At 40.7% G+C, this 20,153-nt stretch overlaps 1 protein-coding gene and 1 long non-coding RNA gene across 4 annotated transcripts; one reads left to right on the top strand and one right to left on the bottom strand.

Annotated features, from left to right (window-relative positions):
* Positions 1-2,192: 2,192 nt before the first annotated feature.
* LOC113010583 (uncharacterized) lies at positions 2,193-17,476 on the bottom strand. Of its 3 annotated transcripts, none has more exons than XM_080299130.1 (4): positions 17,206-17,476; positions 6,112-6,215; positions 3,805-5,661; positions 2,193-3,558 (listed from the first exon to the last, which is right to left on the bottom strand). In XM_080299130.1, exons 2-3 carry the CDS (start codon positions 6,127-6,129, stop codon positions 3,829-3,831), a joined length of 1,851 nt encoding a protein of 616 aa, XP_080155256.1. In that variant the 5' UTR covers positions 6,130-6,215; positions 17,206-17,476; the 3' UTR covers positions 2,193-3,558; positions 3,805-3,828. The 3 variants fall into 3 exon arrangements, with proteins under 3 accessions (XP_080155256.1, XP_080155258.1, XP_080155257.1); XM_080299132.1 differs by having other exon boundaries at positions 2,193-3,555; XM_080299131.1 differs by lacking the exon at positions 17,206-17,476 and adding an exon at positions 15,221-15,526.
* LOC113011250 (uncharacterized) lies at positions 7,024-9,063 on the top strand. Its single transcript, XR_013906579.1, has 2 exons — positions 7,024-8,443; positions 8,602-9,063. It is a non-coding gene; the product is annotated as an uncharacterized LOC113011250 (long non-coding RNA).
* Positions 17,477-20,153: the final 2,677 nt, after the last annotated feature.

Raw genomic sequence — 20,153 nt, 5'->3', positions numbered from 1 at the left:
TGTTGTGAGACCCGAAACACATGATGACCCCAGGATACATCACTGAAGATGCATACCAGTGCATCCAGGAGATGTGTCTTTATAGTTTACTGTGCCACATGCATATCTTTGGAAATAATGAATTAGGTGGCAAAATTTGAGAATTAAAATCAGTTAATTAACTAAAAAGATAGAAAACAAGTAGAAAACCAAATTGAAAGGAAATATGTGTCAGTGTGTCTCCTCCTGTGATAAAGCTCCACATGTACCACTGAAAACAGTTAAATTTGTTTGAATCTGAAATCATGGCTCAAACTACTTGTTCTGAGACCATTTCTTCATTTTTCACATCAAACTGTTTAATAAGACAAACTTTACACAGAGTTCATCAATGTACTGATGATGCCATAGCCCTGACACTACATACTGCCCTGTCACACCTGGAGAAGAGAGACACGTATGTGAGAATGCTGTTTGTAGATTACAGCTCAGCATTCAATACCATCGTTCCCTCGAAGCTGGACAGGAAACTGCAGGATCTAGGACTGAGCAGCTCCCTCTGCAGCTGGATCCTTAGCTTCCTGTCTGACAGACGCCAAGTGGTCAGACTGGGCAGCATCACCTCAATGGGGGCGATTGTGGCTCAAGAGTTGGGAGTTCGCCTTGTAATCGGAAGGTTGCCGGTTCGAGCCCCGGCTTGGACAGTCTCGGTCGTTGTGTCCTTGGGCAAGACACTTCACCCGTAGCCTACTGGTGGTGGTCAGAGGGCCCGGTGGCGCCAGTGTCCGGCAGCCTCGCCTCTGTCAGTGCCCCGCAGGGTGGCTGTGGCTACAATGTGGCTTGCCATCACCTGTGTGTGAATGGGTGGATGACTGGATATGTAAAGCGCTTTGGGGTCCTTAGGGACTAGTAAAGCGCTATATAAATACAGGCCATTTACCATCCCCCATCACACTGAACACTGGTGCTCCACAGGGGTGTGTACTGAGCCCTCTCCTATACTCACTCTACACCTACGACTGCACAGCCACTGACAACTCCAACATCATTGTGAAGTTTGCGTACGACACTACAGTGGTGGGTCTTATCATCAATGGTGATGAGACGGCCTACAGGGAGGAGGTCAGCGCCCTGACCCACTGGTGTCAAGACAACCATCTCACCCTCAACGTCGCAAAGACAAAGGAGTTGATAGTGGACTTCCGGAGGTGCAGAGAAGTACACACCCCCATCACCATCAACGGCGCTGCTGTGGAGAGAGTGAGCAGCTTCCGGTTCCTTGGTGTACATCTTGCTGAGGATCTTACATGGTCAGTACACATAAACAAAACAGTGAAGAAGGCGCAGCAGCGCCTCTTCTTTCTCAGGAGACTGAAAAGATTTGGCATGAACCCCCGCATCCTCAGGACCTTCTATCACTGTGCCATTGAGAGCATCCTCACTGGATGCATCACCACCTGGTATGGCAACAGCACCGCCTACAACTGCAAAGCTCTCCAGCGAGTAGTGCGGTGCTCTGAACGGATAATTGGAGGTGAGCTTCCCCCCCTCCAAGACATCTACAGGAAGCGCTGCCTGAGGAAAGCGGGGAGGATCATCAAGGACTCCAGTCACCCCAGCCATAAACTGTTCAGACTACTTTCATCAGGAAGGAGGTTCTGCAGCATCCGGTCCCGTACCAGCAGACTGAGAGACAGCTTTTTCCATCAGGCCATCAGACTGCTGAACACTTCATAAACAACTCAGCTTCACTACTGGAACTTCAACATTATGCACTCCATACTGTACAGTAAATGCCACTGTTTTGCACATGTCTCAACTCTGTATATTTTTATATATTTATTTATTGTTTACTCTATTTAACTTGTAAAATATGTGTGTACACACACACACACACACACACACACACGTAGAAAAATATTTAGTATACACATCCAGGAATGCATATACTATTATATACTGTACATATATTTATTAGTTTCAGATGTAGCCATTCTTGTATTTTTCTTGTTTACGTTATTGTATTTGCACAACTCTGTTGCTTGTGAAGCTCGCACACAAGAATTTCACTCACATGTACTGTACCAATGTACCTGCACATGTGATGTGACAATAAAAGTGATTTGATTTGATTTGAAATATAACTAACGCTTTAACATTATCAGGATTTCATAATACAAACTTCAAATCAACAGGGAAACAGCTGCAGAACATGTGGATCAAAATGAATTTATTAAAAAACAACATGTGGACTTCAAGGATATAGTAAATACACTAAAGTGAAAGGAGGAGCCAAAATTTGAAGGAATTTGAATTAAGTAAAAGTAGTCATCTGTGATCTTTAAAATGGTCCTGATGTGTGCTGCTGTTTTTAACTTTCAACATTTCTTTGCTGCCTCTGTGAATACGAATGTGGTCTTTGCCTAATTGAATAAAGGTTACACTGACTCACTGGTTCATCTTCTGGTACAAACTGGCATTATATGGAAATACAGCCCAAAACCAGTTTAGCTTGAGTTTCTTTTTTCTGGACATAAAGTCACAGCAGGTGTCGTTTCAAAGCTGGTGGACAGATTTAGTTCATTTTGGAAGTTTTAGAGCAATTGCTGTGAAAACATTTGCAGTTTTGGGAGAAAATGATTTAAGAGAAGATTTTACAACAGCAAAAGATTAAATATGAATGAAGGATTGAAATTTAACTTAGGTAACACATAAAATGAATACAACTACTAAACACTACTGTGTCCTAAGGAAACAAAGAATAAAATGTAACAGGGATAACATTTTAGAGAATTAAAATCCCTAAAAGTAAAAAAAATAAACTTGATATACATATCTATACATGCAGCTTCCTAAATGTAACATTCAGAATTATTCACTGCAGGTCCAGAAATCAGAGCTACCTCATCAGATCCAAGTGTGACATCAGCTGACACTCTTTACAGGAGATTCCATCTAAACTCTGTGGAGCCTGATCTCAAGGTTTTTAAGTCTGACCCTGAAACCAGAAGAGGATCTTTCTCTCTCTTCAGATTCATTGTGATCCAGTGATTTCAGTCCTGCATGCTCAGGCTGATGTTTGCACAGAGCAGATAATGAAGTGAATGTTTTTGCACGTTGGTAACAGTGAAACAGTTTATTTACAGCGTGGGATCGTTTGTGTTTGAAGTATGAACTGAGATTCCTGAAGCTCTTGTCACACTGGTCACAGCTGAAGTTCACTTCCATGTGTGTACGTTCATGTTTGTTACGATGACCTGATTGTGACCAGCTTTTGTCACAGTGTCTGCACTTGTATGGTGTCCCTCCTGCAGTGGTGAAGGATGACCCACACTGGTCACAGATGTGCTTTTTGACTCCACTGTGGAAGAGTTCATGTATTTTTAATGTACTTGGTGTGTGGAAGCCTCTCCCACATTCTTTGCAGTAGTTCATTTTGTCTCCAGTGTGGCTACGTTGATGTGTTTTTTGGTCCCGTTGATGATTAGAAGTTTTTCTACATAGGTCACAGAGAAACGCTTTCCCACCACCACAGTGACGACAGGGTTGAGAAATGGATCAGTGTGCTTCGCTCCGCTTCTAAACAAAGACATTGTAAGTCAGGGAATTCCTTCAACATTTTTATCCTGAACGTTGCCTGAAATAAAAAGCATCTCTGCCAACGTCCAATTACATTTTACTGTTTACATTACAACACTCAGCTTACTGAGTGAAAATGAGTCTTCATTTTTCAAAACAGTTCATTCAGTATAACTCCATAAGTTTACTGATCAGACTTGTTCCAAGCAATCAGGTTACAATTACAAGATAAAACTAAATACATACCTCACAGTAACTGCACTTGTAGAGTTACTTCCTTGTGTGGATCTGTTGGTGTTTATTCAGCTGATGTGGAGATTTAAAAGTCTTCTCACACAGGTCACATTTATAAGGTCTCTCCTCAGAGTGGCTAAACATGTGTCGTTGTAACTGTGCATCTGTTGCAAACAGTTTCCCACACTGGTCACAGCAGGAAACATCAATTCCAGTGTGAATCCGTAGGTGAATATTTCGGTACTGTTTGTCGCTGAACCTTTTTCCACAAAAGTCGCAGCTGTACGCCTTAATTCCAGAATGGGTAACTAGATGCTTCTGTAAGTCGCTATTTTGAGCAAAAGACTTTCCACACAATTTACAGCTGTAAGGTTTAACTCCACTGTGGATGACTTGGTGTGTTTTTAAGTGTCCAGCCTGGGTAAAAGACTTTCCACAGAAATCACAGCTGTAAGGTTTAACTCCACTGTGGATGACTTGGTGTCTTTTTAAACCTTCAGACAGGGTAAAAGACTTTCCACACAAGTCACAGCTGTAAGCTTTAACTCCACTGTGAATGATTTGGTGTCTGTTTAAACTTTCAGACAAGGTAAAAGACTTTCCACACAAGTCACAGCTGTAAGGTTTAACTCCGCTGTGAATGATTTGGTGTCTTTTTAAACCTTCAGACAGGGTAAAAGACTTTCCACACAACTCACAGCTGTACGCTTTAACTCCACTGTGTATGAGTTGGTGAGATTTTAAGTCTCCAGCTTGGGTAAAAGACTTTCCACACAAGTCACAACTGTACGCTTTAACTCCACTGTGGATGAGTTGGTGAGTTTTTAAGTGTCCAGCCTGGGTAAAAGACTTTCCACACAACTCACAGCTGTAAGGTTTAACTCCACTGTGGATGAGTTGGTGTTTTTTCAAGTCTCCAGCCCGGGTAAAAGACTTTCCACACAAGTCACAGCTGTAAGGTTTGACTCCACTATGGATGAGTTGGTGTTTTTTTAGACTTTGAGCCTGGGTAAAAGACTTTCCACACAACTCACAGCTGTAAGGCTTTACCCCACTGTGGATGAGTTGGTGTTTTTTTAGACTTTGAGCCTGGGTAAAAGACTTTCCACACAAGTCACAGTTGTATGCTTTAAATCCAATGTGGATGACTTGGTGTTTTTTTAAACCTTCAGCCTGGGTAAAAGACTTTCCACACAAGTCACAGTTGTACGCTTTAAATCCAATGTGGATGACTTGGTGTTTTTTTAAGTCTCCAGCCCGGGTAAAAGACTTTCCACACAAGTCACAGCTGTGAGGTTTAACTCCACTGTGGATGAGTTGGTGTCTTTTTAAGTATTGAGCCAACACAAAAGATTTTCCACACAACTCACAGCTGTAAGGTTTAACTCCACTGTGGATGAGTTGGTGTGTTTTAAGGTGTTCCGCCCGGGTAAAAGACGTTCCACACAAGTCACAGCTGTAAGGTTTAACTCCACTGTGGATGAGTTGGTGTTTTTTCAAGTCTCCAGCCCGGGTAGAAGACTTTCCACACAAGTCACAGCTGTAAGGTTTAATTCCACTGTGGATGAGTTGGTGAGCTTTTAGACTTTGAGCCAGGGTAAAAGACTTTCCACACAACTCACAGCTGTAAGGTTTAACTCCACTGTGGATGAGTTGGTGTGTTTTTAAGTTTCCAGCCTGGGTAAAAGATTTTCCACACAAGTAACAGCTGTAAGGTTTAACTCCACTGTGAATGAGTTGGTGTGTTTTCAAGTCTCCAGCCTGGACAAAATACTTCCCACACTCATCACAGCTGTAGGTTTCCTCTCCCTTACTTCTGTAAGGTTTGTCGGCCTCCTGAGAGCGCTGACTTCTTGCTCCATGTTGGTCCTGCAGTGACAGAGATACAAACACAGGCAGTGAGTGAAATTCAGTCGTGCAACAAACTGAAACTCCCTCCATTGGTGGAATCAAACATGTCAAAAAGCACATTGTAGGTGTGTTACCACCACCTTCTGGTGATAGTATCACATTACAATGATCTGCTACAATGAGAGTTGTACAAAATGACATTATTGAAGAAATATTGATCATCAGTGAAACTCTTTTACTTCAGAAAAAAATCAGAGTTCAACTGATGATATTGTTGTTTCAGTGTGTGTAGGAAATATGATCTTTGTATTTTCTTGTAACTTCTGTGGTTTTTGGTTGTGAATGTAGATTCTGTATATATGGAGGAGCCCAGGATGGAAAAGATAAAGCTGCTGTTAACAGGTTTTTAAAAACCAACAAGCTGTACACACAGTTTCAATAACAGAGTAACTGTGATGTTTTTCTCACCTTTTGTGTTGAAGACATTCTTTCCTCTGTAGTGGCTGAGCTGAGTCCAAATGGCTGAAATTTATCCTCTGCTGCACCACCACTCTTCTCCTCCTGTTACTCAGCTGGGACACAAAAAGTATATATTTGTATTTTATCCCTGACAAAAAGAAGCAGAGCAAATAAACATGACTAAACTCCTCAGTGACAACAATACCTATGAAGCTTCAAGGTGAAACCCCAGAAGCAACTACAAAAAGAAAGTCATCAGTTGCCTACAAGAACTTGAAAGGAAACATCACTGACCCCCCTGCATATCGCCGCTTTTACCCAGGGGATGCTACACCCTGTATATTTGGACTTCCATAGATCCACAAAGACGGAGTCCTGATCAGTCTCAATGGTAGCAGTATAAACTCAGCCACCTACAACATCTCCAAGCACCTCATTACCATCCTAGCTCCCCTAGGATAGTAATGAGGTTTTTAAAAAGACATTTCAAAACTCACTTTGTTAATGTGGAATTCTAAAATTATTTTACAAATGGAGAATTTATTCTACAATTCATCATCTAAGAATTCTGTATTTCGATGTGTGTGTGGCTCTTGCGGTCCTCCATATGGTGGTACAAATAGAGGACATAGAGGAAGTGGCACACATCACGAGTTGGTACATGTTGAAGGCGTTAACAACACACAGTGTGGTTGGCTAGGTTAACTCACAAGCAGAATTTAGCTGTGCCTGACTACAATAGAGACTTTCTTCTTTAGATGTTTCTGAAACAAGGTGTAGTAAAAAGAGATTTGTTTCAGAAAAAGGGGAAAGTAATTAAAATGACATACATAAGCACAGAATGTTTTAATCCTACTAACACATACACACACGCAATGAAGCTCATGAATACCAGATGGTATTTTAAGCCTGTGTTTCTGATTTTATTATGTTGTTCGGTTCACTTAGTAAGATGAGAAGCGATATATGAACTAGTGGACTAATATTATATTAGGAAAGATGATTGAATGATAGCAGGGGTGAACAGAATGCAGCAGAGGGTTTAAATGAGTGAGACTAACAGATTCTTAGTTTCTTGTTCCTAATGATCAGATAAACGATGAGTTTCATATCCAGTTAAGGAACGAAGAAATAAAAGAGGTCAAAGATTTTAAGTTTTTAGGAATAATTTTTGATCTACTTCTTAAATTTGACAAGCATGTAAGGGAGATTGCTAAAACGTTCAAGGCTAATCTGAATTGTTTTAAGTTAATTTAATTTTAAGTTGATTCGGCACTATATACCTGCTTCAGCAGCTCAGTTATTTATGCATTTGTCACGTTCCTGGGTCTTTTGAACCAGTGTTTTGAATTCTAGTTCATTTTTGATGTTTATGGCTTATGTTTAAGTTCTTTAGGTCAGCGAAGTTCATTTGGTTATTAGATTCCTCTTTTATTTTCTTCCCCTGTATTTAAGTTTCCCTCACCCTTTGTGTTTCATGCTGCGTGTCTTATGTTATCAAGTTTGTAATGTCATGTCTGCGTCTCATGTTTCCTGTTTTATTTTGAAGGTCTGTATCCTATGTCAGAGTAGTCAGCTTTGCTTCCTTTGTCTCGTTATGTCAGACTAGTGTCAGCTGTTTCCCCATGTGTTTCCACTTCCCCCAATCACCCATGTGTGTATTTAGTCTGTGTTTCTGGTTGTTTTTTGTCAGGTTGTCTCCATGCTTTTAGATTTCATGTTGTTTGTTTAGTTCTTTCAGTTTAGGTTAATGTTAGTTTTACTTCAGTTTGCCTTTGTTGTATTTTTTTTTCTTTTTTAACAGCCTCATTAAACTGCTCACTTTTTGCTAATTCAAGTTTTGTTCCACGTTCCATTTTTGTCAGCATTTTGGGTCCTCTATGTCACTCCATACAGTCTGCCTCTGCCAGACTGTGACAGAGCCATCTGACCATGTGGGACCCAGCAGACATTCATTTCACAAACTTTTTTTAGTTTAGTGTCCACGTCGCACAGCTCCATGGATTTTGGATTATCTTCTCTGCAGAAGGTGGAGAAGGAATCTATTCAGGTCCAGCTATGTTGGATTATTGCTGCCAATCCGTTTTTTGTGGAGCGTTTATCGGAGCATCACAAAAACTGTTTTGGCTACAACTGGAGGAGTTTCCCATTCACTGCCAAGGCAGCAGCCGCCCAGAATGCAGACTGAACCACTCCATCCCCTGTGTGACGCAGCTCTCCCTACACCAGCTACAGGAGTTAAAGTTGGCATGTTGAGTCTCCCGCCTGTCTCCATGTCCATGTCGATGCAGCAGTAGGGATGGGTATCATTTAGGTTTTATCCGATACCCGTACCAAACCGGTACTTTTGAAACGGTGCCGGTGCTTAAACAGTGCTCGAACCAGTGCTTAAAGAATGGAGAACACACACTTTGTCCAAAAACCTCATGTTTAGCTGGGGGGTTTTTTTAAAATTTTTTTTTCTTCTTAAAAAGATAACAATGTTAGCCTTTTCTGCAGGTATAGGGCATTGTGATGGCCGGGACCCCACCAAGCCACCCGAGGGTCCATGTACACGCCCACATCACCACCGGCCGTCAGCTAAGCTGTCCAGCCGTGCCTGCTTCGCCGCTGCCACCTTCCACGTGGTCGGCCCCCTGATCTCCTCCGTCGCCACCGTTGGACTTGTGGCCGACCCCGTGAACCTTTGAACTGCTATGCTGTCGACCTCCGGGTCGGCCCCCCTGAACGGCTTTGCCATGAACCTCTGTTCTACCGAGATCGGGGTCAAGTTTTATTTCACGTTCCATTTTGGCTCCTCTACATCACTCCATACAGTCTGCCTCTGCCAGACTGTGACAGCATTCCATGATATTCTCATTTTTCATATTGTATGACAGTTTGGACCCAAGCAGCACCATCTACAATTCAGCCTGTGGTATCCTTATATAACAAATCTTTAAAATAAAAAAATAAAAAATCTGTTTGTGCAGCCCTAAATAATGCTATCAACTAAATGTTAGAAAATCGCGATTTCAATTCATACTTTTATGTGATCTCATTTCCAAATGACAATGTTTTTTAAAAAAACAAAAAACCCACAATTGCACCGCATTTTGATCTGGGACATAATCTACATGAAAATAAGCGCTCACTCTTCATGCTCAACAAATGACAAGGGCAGAGCCTCATACCATGTGATACAGACGCCAGCGGGCAGGGGGGAAAAAACAACAGAGCACGTAGAGCTGGGCGATATGAGATTTTTTCATATGACGATATGTTTTTTCTTTTTTCATTTCAGACGATAATGATATATATCACGATATAAGCCAAATAACTATATTTGTAAGTAAAATGTGAAATAATCAGCAGCTTTTTTTGATTTAAATAATTATTTCCCATAATTTCAACAGGGTAGATGTACTTAAGAAACATGAGACTTTTTCAGCTAAACAAAGGCAAATATTGCAAACTACACAAAAGGCAGCCGCTAAAGCGTTTAAGTTTCAAAATAGAACAAACAAAACAGACTAAATTGTCAATTCCACTTAGAAATTATTAATTCTAAAAATAAATCTTAGTTTGTTTTACAGAAGAACAGACAAAATTGACTAACTTTTGTTAATATCAAATAAACTGAGAATTAAAAGGAAATTCTCAATCTCTCCTTGTTGTATAGCTTAGCTTTTCAAACAGTTTAAACAATGTTTGATGAATGACGAATTAGCGCTTTCAGTCAGAGATTGAGCATGGACCGGTTTATTGTATTTCCAGACTTGCTTTCGGTGCAATTTACAGTGCGCGCTACTCTGTTTGACTTGAAATAGCTGAAATACCTTCACACTACGGAACTTCTATGGCTCTTCCGTTCGACAATCTCTCCGGCATTGGAACCATCATTGGTTTTATTCTCCGATAACCTTCGATCATGCTCTCGGTTGATTTTTCTCTAGTTGGCACACTCATTTCCTCCATTACCCGGGCAACACGGCGGCTGGCTGCTTCCCAAAACAAATACACATATGTGGCTTGGCACTTGTGCTGTACGTAACAAGTCACGTGACGTGACGCTGCGGCTGTGATTGGTTCAGCTCTGCACTACTTAATTTGGATTGGCTGTTCTTTTTTTTTTTAAGAGGACTAGAGCGGTGAGGCCTATTGCAATAGTTAAATTTTTCTATCGAGAAAAAGTTATTTCACAATACATATTGTTATCATTCTATCGCCCAGCTCTAAGAGCACGTGAGAGAAACTGCCTGAGGGGAGAAAACATAATGAGTGCAGAGGAAAAGCTCGCTGAAGGCGGTGAGAATGACAACCCCACTGTAACATTAACCTTTTCCAAGAAAAGGTTCTCATTCCTCCGTGTGGAAGTTTTTTGGTTTCAAAGAAGATGATGAGAGTCAAAAAGACATAATTTGCAAGCTGTGTTTTGCCATAGTAGCAGGACCGCAAGCTAACACTACGAATTTGTATAACCACCTTAAACGTCACCATAAAGTGCAATATGACGAAGCTATAAAGGCCAAGAAAGTGACAGGAGAAAATCCGTCCCTGTCAACCACTTGCTCCCCTCAGGCAGGAGGCTCCAGTCCATTCGCACCAGAACCTCTCGCCATAAGAACAGTTTCTTTCCCTCTGCTGTTGGACTCATGAACAATAACCACATGACATCCCACCACTAACACATGACCCTACACTGTGTTCACTGCATCATTCCATGTTTGGCACTGATCACCACCTGCACTCATGTATATATCATGTATATATCTATCTATCTACTTAGCACTTTTAATTTTTATATTTATGTTTATTTAAGCATTATATGACAGTATTTTTGCACTAAGTACCGCAGCAATTTCCTAATGTTGTAAACCTGCTCAACATTTGGCAATAAGACCCTTTCTGACACAAACACACACATGCAATGAAGATCAGCTTGTTATCTGTCGTCAGTGTTAAAATAGTGTAAATTGTATCCACTGCTGGCAATTAACTCTCCAGGTTGCAGGACAATAGGTGAAACTTTTGGTGAAAGGGGGAAAAAAAGAAAAAGAGGAGAGATTCTGGTTTGACCAACCAGTGATCAGACAATAAATTTAGTTGTTAATATAGTAAATTGTCAGATGCTTTCTGCTTGATTGGTGCAGGACAAATAATTTACTGTATGGACCAAATTCTCTTTTGTGATAATATATTGAACATGCATTTCTGTTGTCCTGTCAACTTAGTGGGTTATGAGCTGATATGCAAATTACTTGATTGTTACTAGATCAGGGAAAGATGACTGGATTATAAAACAAGTGAATAAGATGTAACAGAGGGTTGAAATGAGTTTCTTGTTCCTGATGTATGGGTGAAGCTTGCACGACAACATGTCACATGTTTTGTGTTGGGGGAAAAAAAGAGAAGAAAAGTTAAATACAATGATTGGGTCTGTGAAAATGAAAAAGGAGTGAAAAAGCACAGACCTGGGGAAGGAATTCACATTCTAGTGATGAAATACTGCCATGAAGTGTTTAGGAAGCATTTAATGGCGAAAATTAGTGTTGTGTGAACTGTGCAGCTGCTAATCAAAAGGGGGAGAAATTTCTCTGTGTATCTTGCAGGTGGAACTAGGTCAGTTGGCCCCAGACTTTCCAGAATCGTGTGATATTCTTGAGCACTTGTGGGCAACCAGTAAATATGATGTGGGGAACATGAACAAAGGTAGTGACTCTTAAGTTTGATTTCAGACCATGTAAGCATCAGTCATCAACTAAAGCCAGAAGCAGCGACTGCAACACTGCATGGCAGATTCTAATCCCTACAGCATGTTGTTTCACCAGGAAGCAAAACTTTTCCTGTGATTTCTGGCGGATTTGGGGGTTTTGTCATAGTACCAGACTGATTCTGCCAGTTAGGTTTGGGTTGTTTTCTTTGTGTAAGAGAAAGACAGTTTTTTTAAATATATATTTAGACATGTCCTGAACAAGGCCTAATATGGTTTTGTTTTGTTTTTTTGTAACAGTGCACTTACTTCCTTCACAGAAAAGGAGGGTTGACCACATGATTTACAGCAGCACCTCTGGAGTCTGATGATCCAGACCTGACCGCCAGGACGCTCCACTGCTATTGTTTTTTTTTCTCTGAGGGTCTTTGTAGAGGATTCGGCACAGACAGACATGAGTGAAGGTGAAGCAGGATGTGCAGTGAACACAGAACATCTTAGTGTTGGGCTCATTATCATATCACTGTTGAGCTCATAGTGTGAAAACAAGTGAGTGACAGTTTTGATTGAACAGATGGAATGATCCATAATTTGGGCAAATTATGGCAACAGGAGTGTTTTTAATGATTTGGGGAAATAACTGCACATGGCACACTTGTGTCTGTGGTGTGGGATGCCTCATTACTCCTATGACCCAACAGTTGTTTGCAAGTGTGAAGTTTGTATTTACTCACTGATGTTTGTTTCTAGGTAATTTTGGTGTGGATGCGAGCTCCAGGCAGACCCACTTAACAAGACATTAATACTGATTTTATTCTCTAACACAGGGTTTACAGGGCTGGAGCGAAATTACTCCGGAGGAGAAGCCCTGATATTGCCTGAGGAATGATCTAACTAACCCTTTTCTAACTAACCCTAGTTCTGATGAGTTGACTCATGGGAGAGACCATGTGTCAAAAGGAGGGATTCCAGGTTTATCCAGGTTTAACATTAAACAATGCTTTCTATGTTTTCCATGAGTTTTTTCATGATGATTTTTTTCCATGGCTTTTTTTTAAACTATGATTTGTGGGATTAACCGTTCATGTACAGGTATTAAACCTCTACCCTATGCATTTACATGACTCTCCGAACATCAAACTCTTTTAGATTCCTGAGCCTGAGTAAAAGTGACTGGAGTAATTATAGCATGTGCATTTCACAGTTAATTGACTAATAATTACTTCTGTACATTTTGCATGGTAGTGAGACTGTTTTCCTAGCATGTAAGTTCCTGATGCATAAGTGCATTAGATCCTCATTGTCCGAGGAAACAATAATAGTTGTGAGTTCTTTTGACATGTGTACTGAATTCTGACACATTGTTTGACACCCTAAACGTAAGATTTGGGGTTCGTCACATTTCATTGAGGGATTTTTGATAGGCCTCAAACATGCCTGAAGCACCTAAAGAATGAGGTAGTTCTTCCAGTGTTAAATGTGATTGTTTTGGTTTCCCCAATCACTGATGTGGACACAGTAAAGATAATTGTAAATTCCTTTGAGAGGGTTTACACTGTTTAAAAGGGTCTATTGCCCAACAATAGTAAAGAGTACAGTACACTGCATCGATAGAGAGGAAAGATCTATCAGTCTGTTGTAAAATTTAGCTCAGAAGTGTTTGATATATGGTGGCTGTACATGGCCACTTCTGGGTTTTACCCAATGACTGTATAAAAGATGGACGATGTGACAGCACCCCAAAAATGAAGCCAAAACGTCTCTATTGCCCCCTGGTGTCTGGCTGCAGTATAGATCATAAACCCCACTTGCTCCATGTTAGCGGGTGGGGTGGGGGTCCGATGGGGGAAGTGTTAAATAAATTTATTCTCCTCAGATAATTTTTTTCCAAAGATTCTTTCTTTAGTTTTCAATAGTTCTCATCACGCTGATTTCTGTCCAAGGGGTCGCCATTCCCATAAGTTTGATTCTAATTTCTACCGCGGCGATGTTAAATTGGGGGAAACATTATCATAACAGCTTTGACTGGCAGCTGAAACTTGTGTATCTCTGTTTGGGAGATAGAGCATAGGCTCTGAGAGGAGGGCCAGCGTTTACGCTACGAAAACATGACCGAGTGTTTTAACCTGACATCCTGAGGTGTTCTTCAATAAACTGGACTACCCGACAGAAGGACCCGAGGCCCCGCTGCACTTTTTCAGTAAGTTACATGTGTTTGTCAGCTAATGCGTAACTACCGTCCTTAGCTAGGTCCTGAGACCTAGCTAGCTAAGATGAGCACGCGGCTGTCAGGATTCGTTTAGCTGCGCAGGTGAATGAATTTACACCGACTAAAGAAATCAAGAGAAACGCTCTGGGCTACTCAGTCACTAATTACTGTTACTGTACTTTTATTACAAGTATTATACTGTAAAAGCAACAGGCTGCACCCTGCTTCAGCTCCTGTGCAGAGCTGATTATTAAATATCTTAAAATTACAGCATGTTTTTAGTCTCTTGCCACATCTGTAAAGACAGTAACATTTTTTTTAAAGCTTGTACTTCAGTAACTCCTCATTAATCAGAACTATGGATTAATGTACTGTAGTGTACTGTAATACTGAAAGAAAATGTAAGAGAAGAACTTCAGATCCTGAGTGTGTGAGGACAGAAGAATCAGCTTTATGATGAAAACAGTACAAAGGTTAATGTACCACATGTGCTGTCGGTGAAAGCTGCAGCTGTTTTATTGATAAAGTTAAAGACAAAAAAACAAAAGGATTAATCACCCCTGTTGCTGTGTCACTGTATATCAGCATTAAAAGGACATGTTTGGTGTTTCAGAGAGCTGCAGATCTCAGACCTGCACAGCTTCTGTTTTAAACACTTGATGTACTCAGCTCCATGAAGAGCACGTTTGAGTTTCTCTGACACAATTAAATAAAACCCGATGAAGGTCAAAGGTCGTCACTTGTATGTTGAACTACAAACTTGTGTAACACCCGTCCCACGTTCTATTGAGAGGGGCCCTGGGTTCCTGTTGTTACTTTCCTATTGATACTCCCTTTTTAATGCTTATGGTATTAAATATGCAATAAAACTACACTATATGGAAACAAATCACACACAAGCAGGTCAATTATAAAGTTAACTCCACTTTAGTGAATGCTTAATTAACAACACAAAAGAAAATAAGCAAAATCAATAAAGTTTGTTAAACAATGGTAAGGTATCTACCTCAACAGAAACAAAATAATCAAATCATATTGTGGGCCCACACGCACTCTCACCAAACACACACACCTCAAGTGCTACAGTCTTTCTGCTAGCAAACCCCTCGTTGCAGGCCTGAGTCGTGGCTCGGGTGCATTGGGACCTAAAACAATATGGTCGCTTCACTTGTTGCCAAGCAGTAAAAATAAAAAGCACGTGCAACAACAGTACTCACACCTCCAGGCAGTTCAAGAGGATAGCGGTGAAACTGGGTCACGGCTACCAGCAGGCCGCGGCAGCAGCACTCACAGTCGTCCTTTCCACGTGCTCCCACTTGAACACATAACTTCAGCACACCAGCAGAAGGGACCTCTCTGACACGCCAGCAAGATGTCCGTCTCCTCCTACTCACAGTAGGGTACAACAGTTCTCGACTCCAGTTAACTATCCGTCAACCCGAAAATACGTCTGTCGCCCTTCTATGAACTCTGCGTTCACTCGACACTGTTCAGCTCTCGTCTCTCTCACTTCCTGCAGAGTGCACACGGCTCCCCACTTACTCCAACCCCTCTACCTGAGACTACTTCAGGTCTCACTGGAGCTGTAGTACATATCAATACCATATCAAAAATAATGACATAAACCTCAAAATACAAATAAAAAGGTTGTGCATTTAACTGACACACATCACATACTTTGCAGGCATTTGTATACATTCTTGAACACATTAAACATTTGCAATTAACTATCAATATTAATGAACAAATTTAAATAATGAGCTACTTATATAGCCAGGGCTACACTTGTGATCTGGAATTCTTTCACAGTTTTTTGCAGATGGTGTGCTATTTACTATAAAGTGATTCAGAGTTATTCATACCAGAGTAACCAGAGAGGATCATATATTTTTAAATACTTAAATATATAACTTTCCACAGGACTAAATATAATATCTTTATGTAAAAGTCCGGAGCCTCTGGGGAGTATCAGAGTATTTATAACATTACACAAACCAAAGGTCTCCATCACAGTGTTCATGAAATGCTGGGTTTATCTCCTGCAGTGGGCCTACGGAGGAGTGCAGAAAATTTCCCTGTGAGGGAGCTGCTGGTGAAGATCACGAGTCCTGCTTGATCAATGTGATGAGCTTCAGTCTCTCTGGTGTTTCTTAACCCTTTAAGACCTACCATAGAACCAAGTCCACCAGAGTTTATATTATATTTTTACATGCTGTGGAGCCATTTTTGGGAGCATTTCAAGTTGCTATACATCAATACAACCATTATAGCCCAGATTTTAATAATATGTATGCATTAAGTGTGTAGTAATTACATAAATTGCAAAAAGTGCAATAAACTAGTAATAAACTTTATTAAGAGTTTTAAATAATGTACAGAAATTGAGAGGAAAGCAGAGAGACTCAAAAAAGGCACCGGTAATGATTAGTGATGTTCAGCTCATTGTCAGAGTAGCTGATATTAGATGTTATTAATTGTAGAGCTCTGTTGTGGTTGTTCTGTGTAATATAAAACTGCTTAATGTTACTCTAATCAGATGTGGTGACGTAATTATATAAATTACACATGTGCACTTTTAAGGCAGTATTGATTATTTTCAGTTGCTTAGTTTTGCATAGAAAGGGTGACACTGAGTAACTATTAGTTAATCACATGTTAGAATTGTATATACAGTTGCTTGTAGATGCCTATAGCACCTGCTGCTTATTGCATTTGTGTATACCATAATACGTAATAAACATTAAGACTACATAGTGTTAAAAAAAAAGAAGAAGAAGAAGAAGAAGAAGAAGAAGAAGTACGGCGCTTTCACGGATTCTTTTTGATGGTAGCGATCAGGCGGAGACTTTTACTTCAAAAAACAGTCTTTATTTTCGCGCGAAGAAAATAAAATACAGATGCATCTGGAGATCATCCTATGAAGTCCTATTGTAAAGGCTGATTTCCCTCCCCCAGGCTTGTACCTGTGGCTTCCTGTCCTGGGTTGGCTGTTCTCCTGCCCTGCAGCCCATCCTTTTGTTCATATTCCAAGACTATTTTTCTATATGCATTCTTACCCCCTAGCAACCGCCATTTCATAATGTCGCAAGCAATCAAACTCTACAGTCTGTCTAACTCCAGTGTATCCCAAGCAATCTATTATTCTCAACAGAGCTAAACTCAACATAAACGGAACCCACATTAAAGTTAGCTCGGTGCTTACCTTTAGATGAGCCCACAAAAAGCCGAGAGAAACTCCGTGATGAAGCTGGAAGTCTTAAGAAACACAGAGACGGAGCAGAGACCCACGTGGTTCACGCTGATCTCAGCTACAATCCAGGAGACAAGGGTGTGCAGATCGATGCAGATATCGATCCAAACGTTGGTAGTGGTATACGTTCCTGTAAGTTTAGTATTTTACATCCCGTTTCATGAAAAAGCAGCTCTCTCTGCTCGACTCTCCTCTCCTGCACAGACACTTTGCTTCGCCTCCTTTTCCGGCTCTGCTGTGATTTGTTGCTGCGTGGTCACGTGACTCAGCTGCACAACGTAGCCACGTGGGGTGTTATCTCAAAATTAGCGCCTGTTCTCTTTCCCTAAACTCTTTCCTTAGCCTCCAGGAAAACGTCATCGTGAGAGGGAGAATTGCTAAGGACTCAGGAAAAGAGAGGAGCGATGCTGAGAATTGGAACAGCCTTTTTTAGTAGTGCACACAGCTAACTCTCTCTGCTGAATATGTAAAAAATAAAAGTGTAACTGTGTTACATGCCTGAATGTTGCTCATGGTCTGATGGGAAATAATGTTTTCTATTCTTTAGCACATCGTACAGTCAGCCGTTCACAGAGTCCAGGTTTAAAGGATGAAATCGTTTGTACTGATGCATCTCTCCTCTGGATAAATCTGTTCAATGACAAAAAGACTGAGGTGATGGTTTTTGATGGTTTTCCCTTGTAATGCCCTACCTGGCCCCTGGCAGAATCCACTCTGGCTGCAATCCGGTGGATATGCAGTGTGTACAGGTAAGACCATTTGTTCTGTCCTCACTAGATGTGGGCGTGATTTAGCTTATCCAGTTTGACAGACAGTGAACAGAATGAGAAGAAGAGAATGCTTTGAACTGAGATTCTTCTTTACTTCGATCTGCATCTCCAGTTTACAGGCCATGTTACTGAGGCTTCTTATACATGGTATCCTTTATCCATTTTCATTACTCTCCTTTCTCTTTTCTTTTTGTAAAACTAAATAAACACAAAACAGATAATTACCTTCTCATTCACTGAACATACATAATGTACTAATTGAAACTTAGTTTTCATGACAACCAGCAAAAAACATAAATCTTAAGGTTGCCTAAATTAAACATAAACATCACCTTCAGTTAACTAGCATTATTGATCATAGCAAGTTAGCAAACACATGCTAATATACAGTCGCTAGCACACAAGTAGCTTTACAAATGAGTAATGACCACACAGCTGAAATAGTAACTCAGTATATGCACATTACACATGCATCACAAATCAGATAGTTAAGGTTATAGTATGTAATGAAAACTTACAGGCATGCGTGGGCAAAAGTTTCACCTCCACTGAGCACTTGTAGCAAACTAGCTGGGCATAACAACTTCCCAAGTACCAACTGTGGCCACAAGAGGGTGCCAAATCATACAAACAAAAGCATATCACCACATTAAAGTTATACCAACACACCATTTAAACGGACAGCATTTATAGAATGACTATTAAAAGTCAGCGAGTGTCAGTAATGTTAATGTGGTTATGTTAGTAATACACAGAGTGCTAATATAACAGCTTTAAGATGCATTTGTAGATATTATTACGTGTTTTACCGTCTTTATGGTGCTAGCTTAAAGTTACGGTGTAAATGTTAGCTTATATTGGAGTAAAGCTGTTACTGTTTAAACAATGTTAGCACAGAAATATTAGCTTTTGTCATGACTGATGAAGTTACTGGTTAATAAAATTTCCAGTAAAGTGTTTAATCGCAGCCACAGGTCGACAGCAAATATCTCGATTAGCTTCAGTGCATCTGTAATAAATATGTGCAAGTTTCAGTGCTTCGTTTAAACTGTATGATACTTATACTGACCCAGGGTCAGTGTAAAATACAATCCCAGCTGTGTGAACAAAGCCTGGCTCCTTTAATCCTGCATGACAAACCTCAGGATGCAGGTTATTATTACTCTTTCCTGCTGGCACACCTGTCACACCTGAGAGTCAGCTAGAAACTTACAGTGACGTGGACATGCAAAGACTGCCAGACTCTGTAATACTGCAAATGATCAGTGACTCAAGTTAACACTAAACTTTAAACGGTACCTCTGTGTCTCTGTGTGCTGAACATCTAGGATTGGGTCAGGCTGCATCAGCTGAAGCTGTTATTTGTATATATCAGTATTTTTTTATTCAGGTGTGGGGAAACTACGTAAGACTGCAGTGAAGCGATGTACCAGAGTAATCCCTGGCCAAAGGTATCGTACTTAAATCAGACTACTGATCCAGCCACATCAGCCTTTTGTGAGGTCTGTTTAAAGTTTACTAAAAGTGAACTGCAGGTTCCTGAGAGGTGGACTGTGAGCACAGAAACACATGTTCATACATACAGCTGCAGCAAACTTACATTAATTTTAAATAGATTTGTTACTCTGATGTCTGTCTCTGTGTTAGTCCTCTGACAGACTCGTGACCTGTCCAGGTGTGCTCTACCTGTGACTACTGGGACAGGCTCTAGCCTCTGTAATAGAAATGTTCTGTTATTCTCATTTTAAGTATTTAAGTGCTTATGCATATGCTTAGTTGTGACACTGTTATAGACTGTTCAGTGAAAGTTTCTAAAACTAGATGAACTTACTTCAGCGTCAGCAGTTTGAGAAAACAACTCCCTTCACAGGTGCTGATAAGGCCAAGGGCACCAAACAGCATAACCATTGATCCGTTGAAGTGTGGTAGGATCAGTTTGTAACTTCCTCCCTCTTCCTTGGAATGCATAAAGGAGTAGGAGCACGACCTCTGTGGCAGCGCTGACATGACTGAACTGTGATGTTTGATGTGTGTTTGCTCTCCTGTGCGCAGTAATAAATAGCTGGATCACAGCTCTTTCTGTGTTGCAGACTTTATTTTAAAAATTCCATGACACCCCCCCCCCCCCCT

Source organism: Astatotilapia calliptera, chromosome 3 (assembly GCF_964374335.1).
Source record: "Astatotilapia calliptera chromosome 3, fAstCal68.1, whole genome shotgun sequence".
Classification (NCBI taxonomy): domain Eukaryota; kingdom Metazoa; phylum Chordata; class Actinopteri; order Cichliformes; family Cichlidae; genus Astatotilapia; species Astatotilapia calliptera.
Note: the sequence above shows the minus strand (reverse complement) of the source record. Positions and strands in the feature narration are given on the sequence as shown.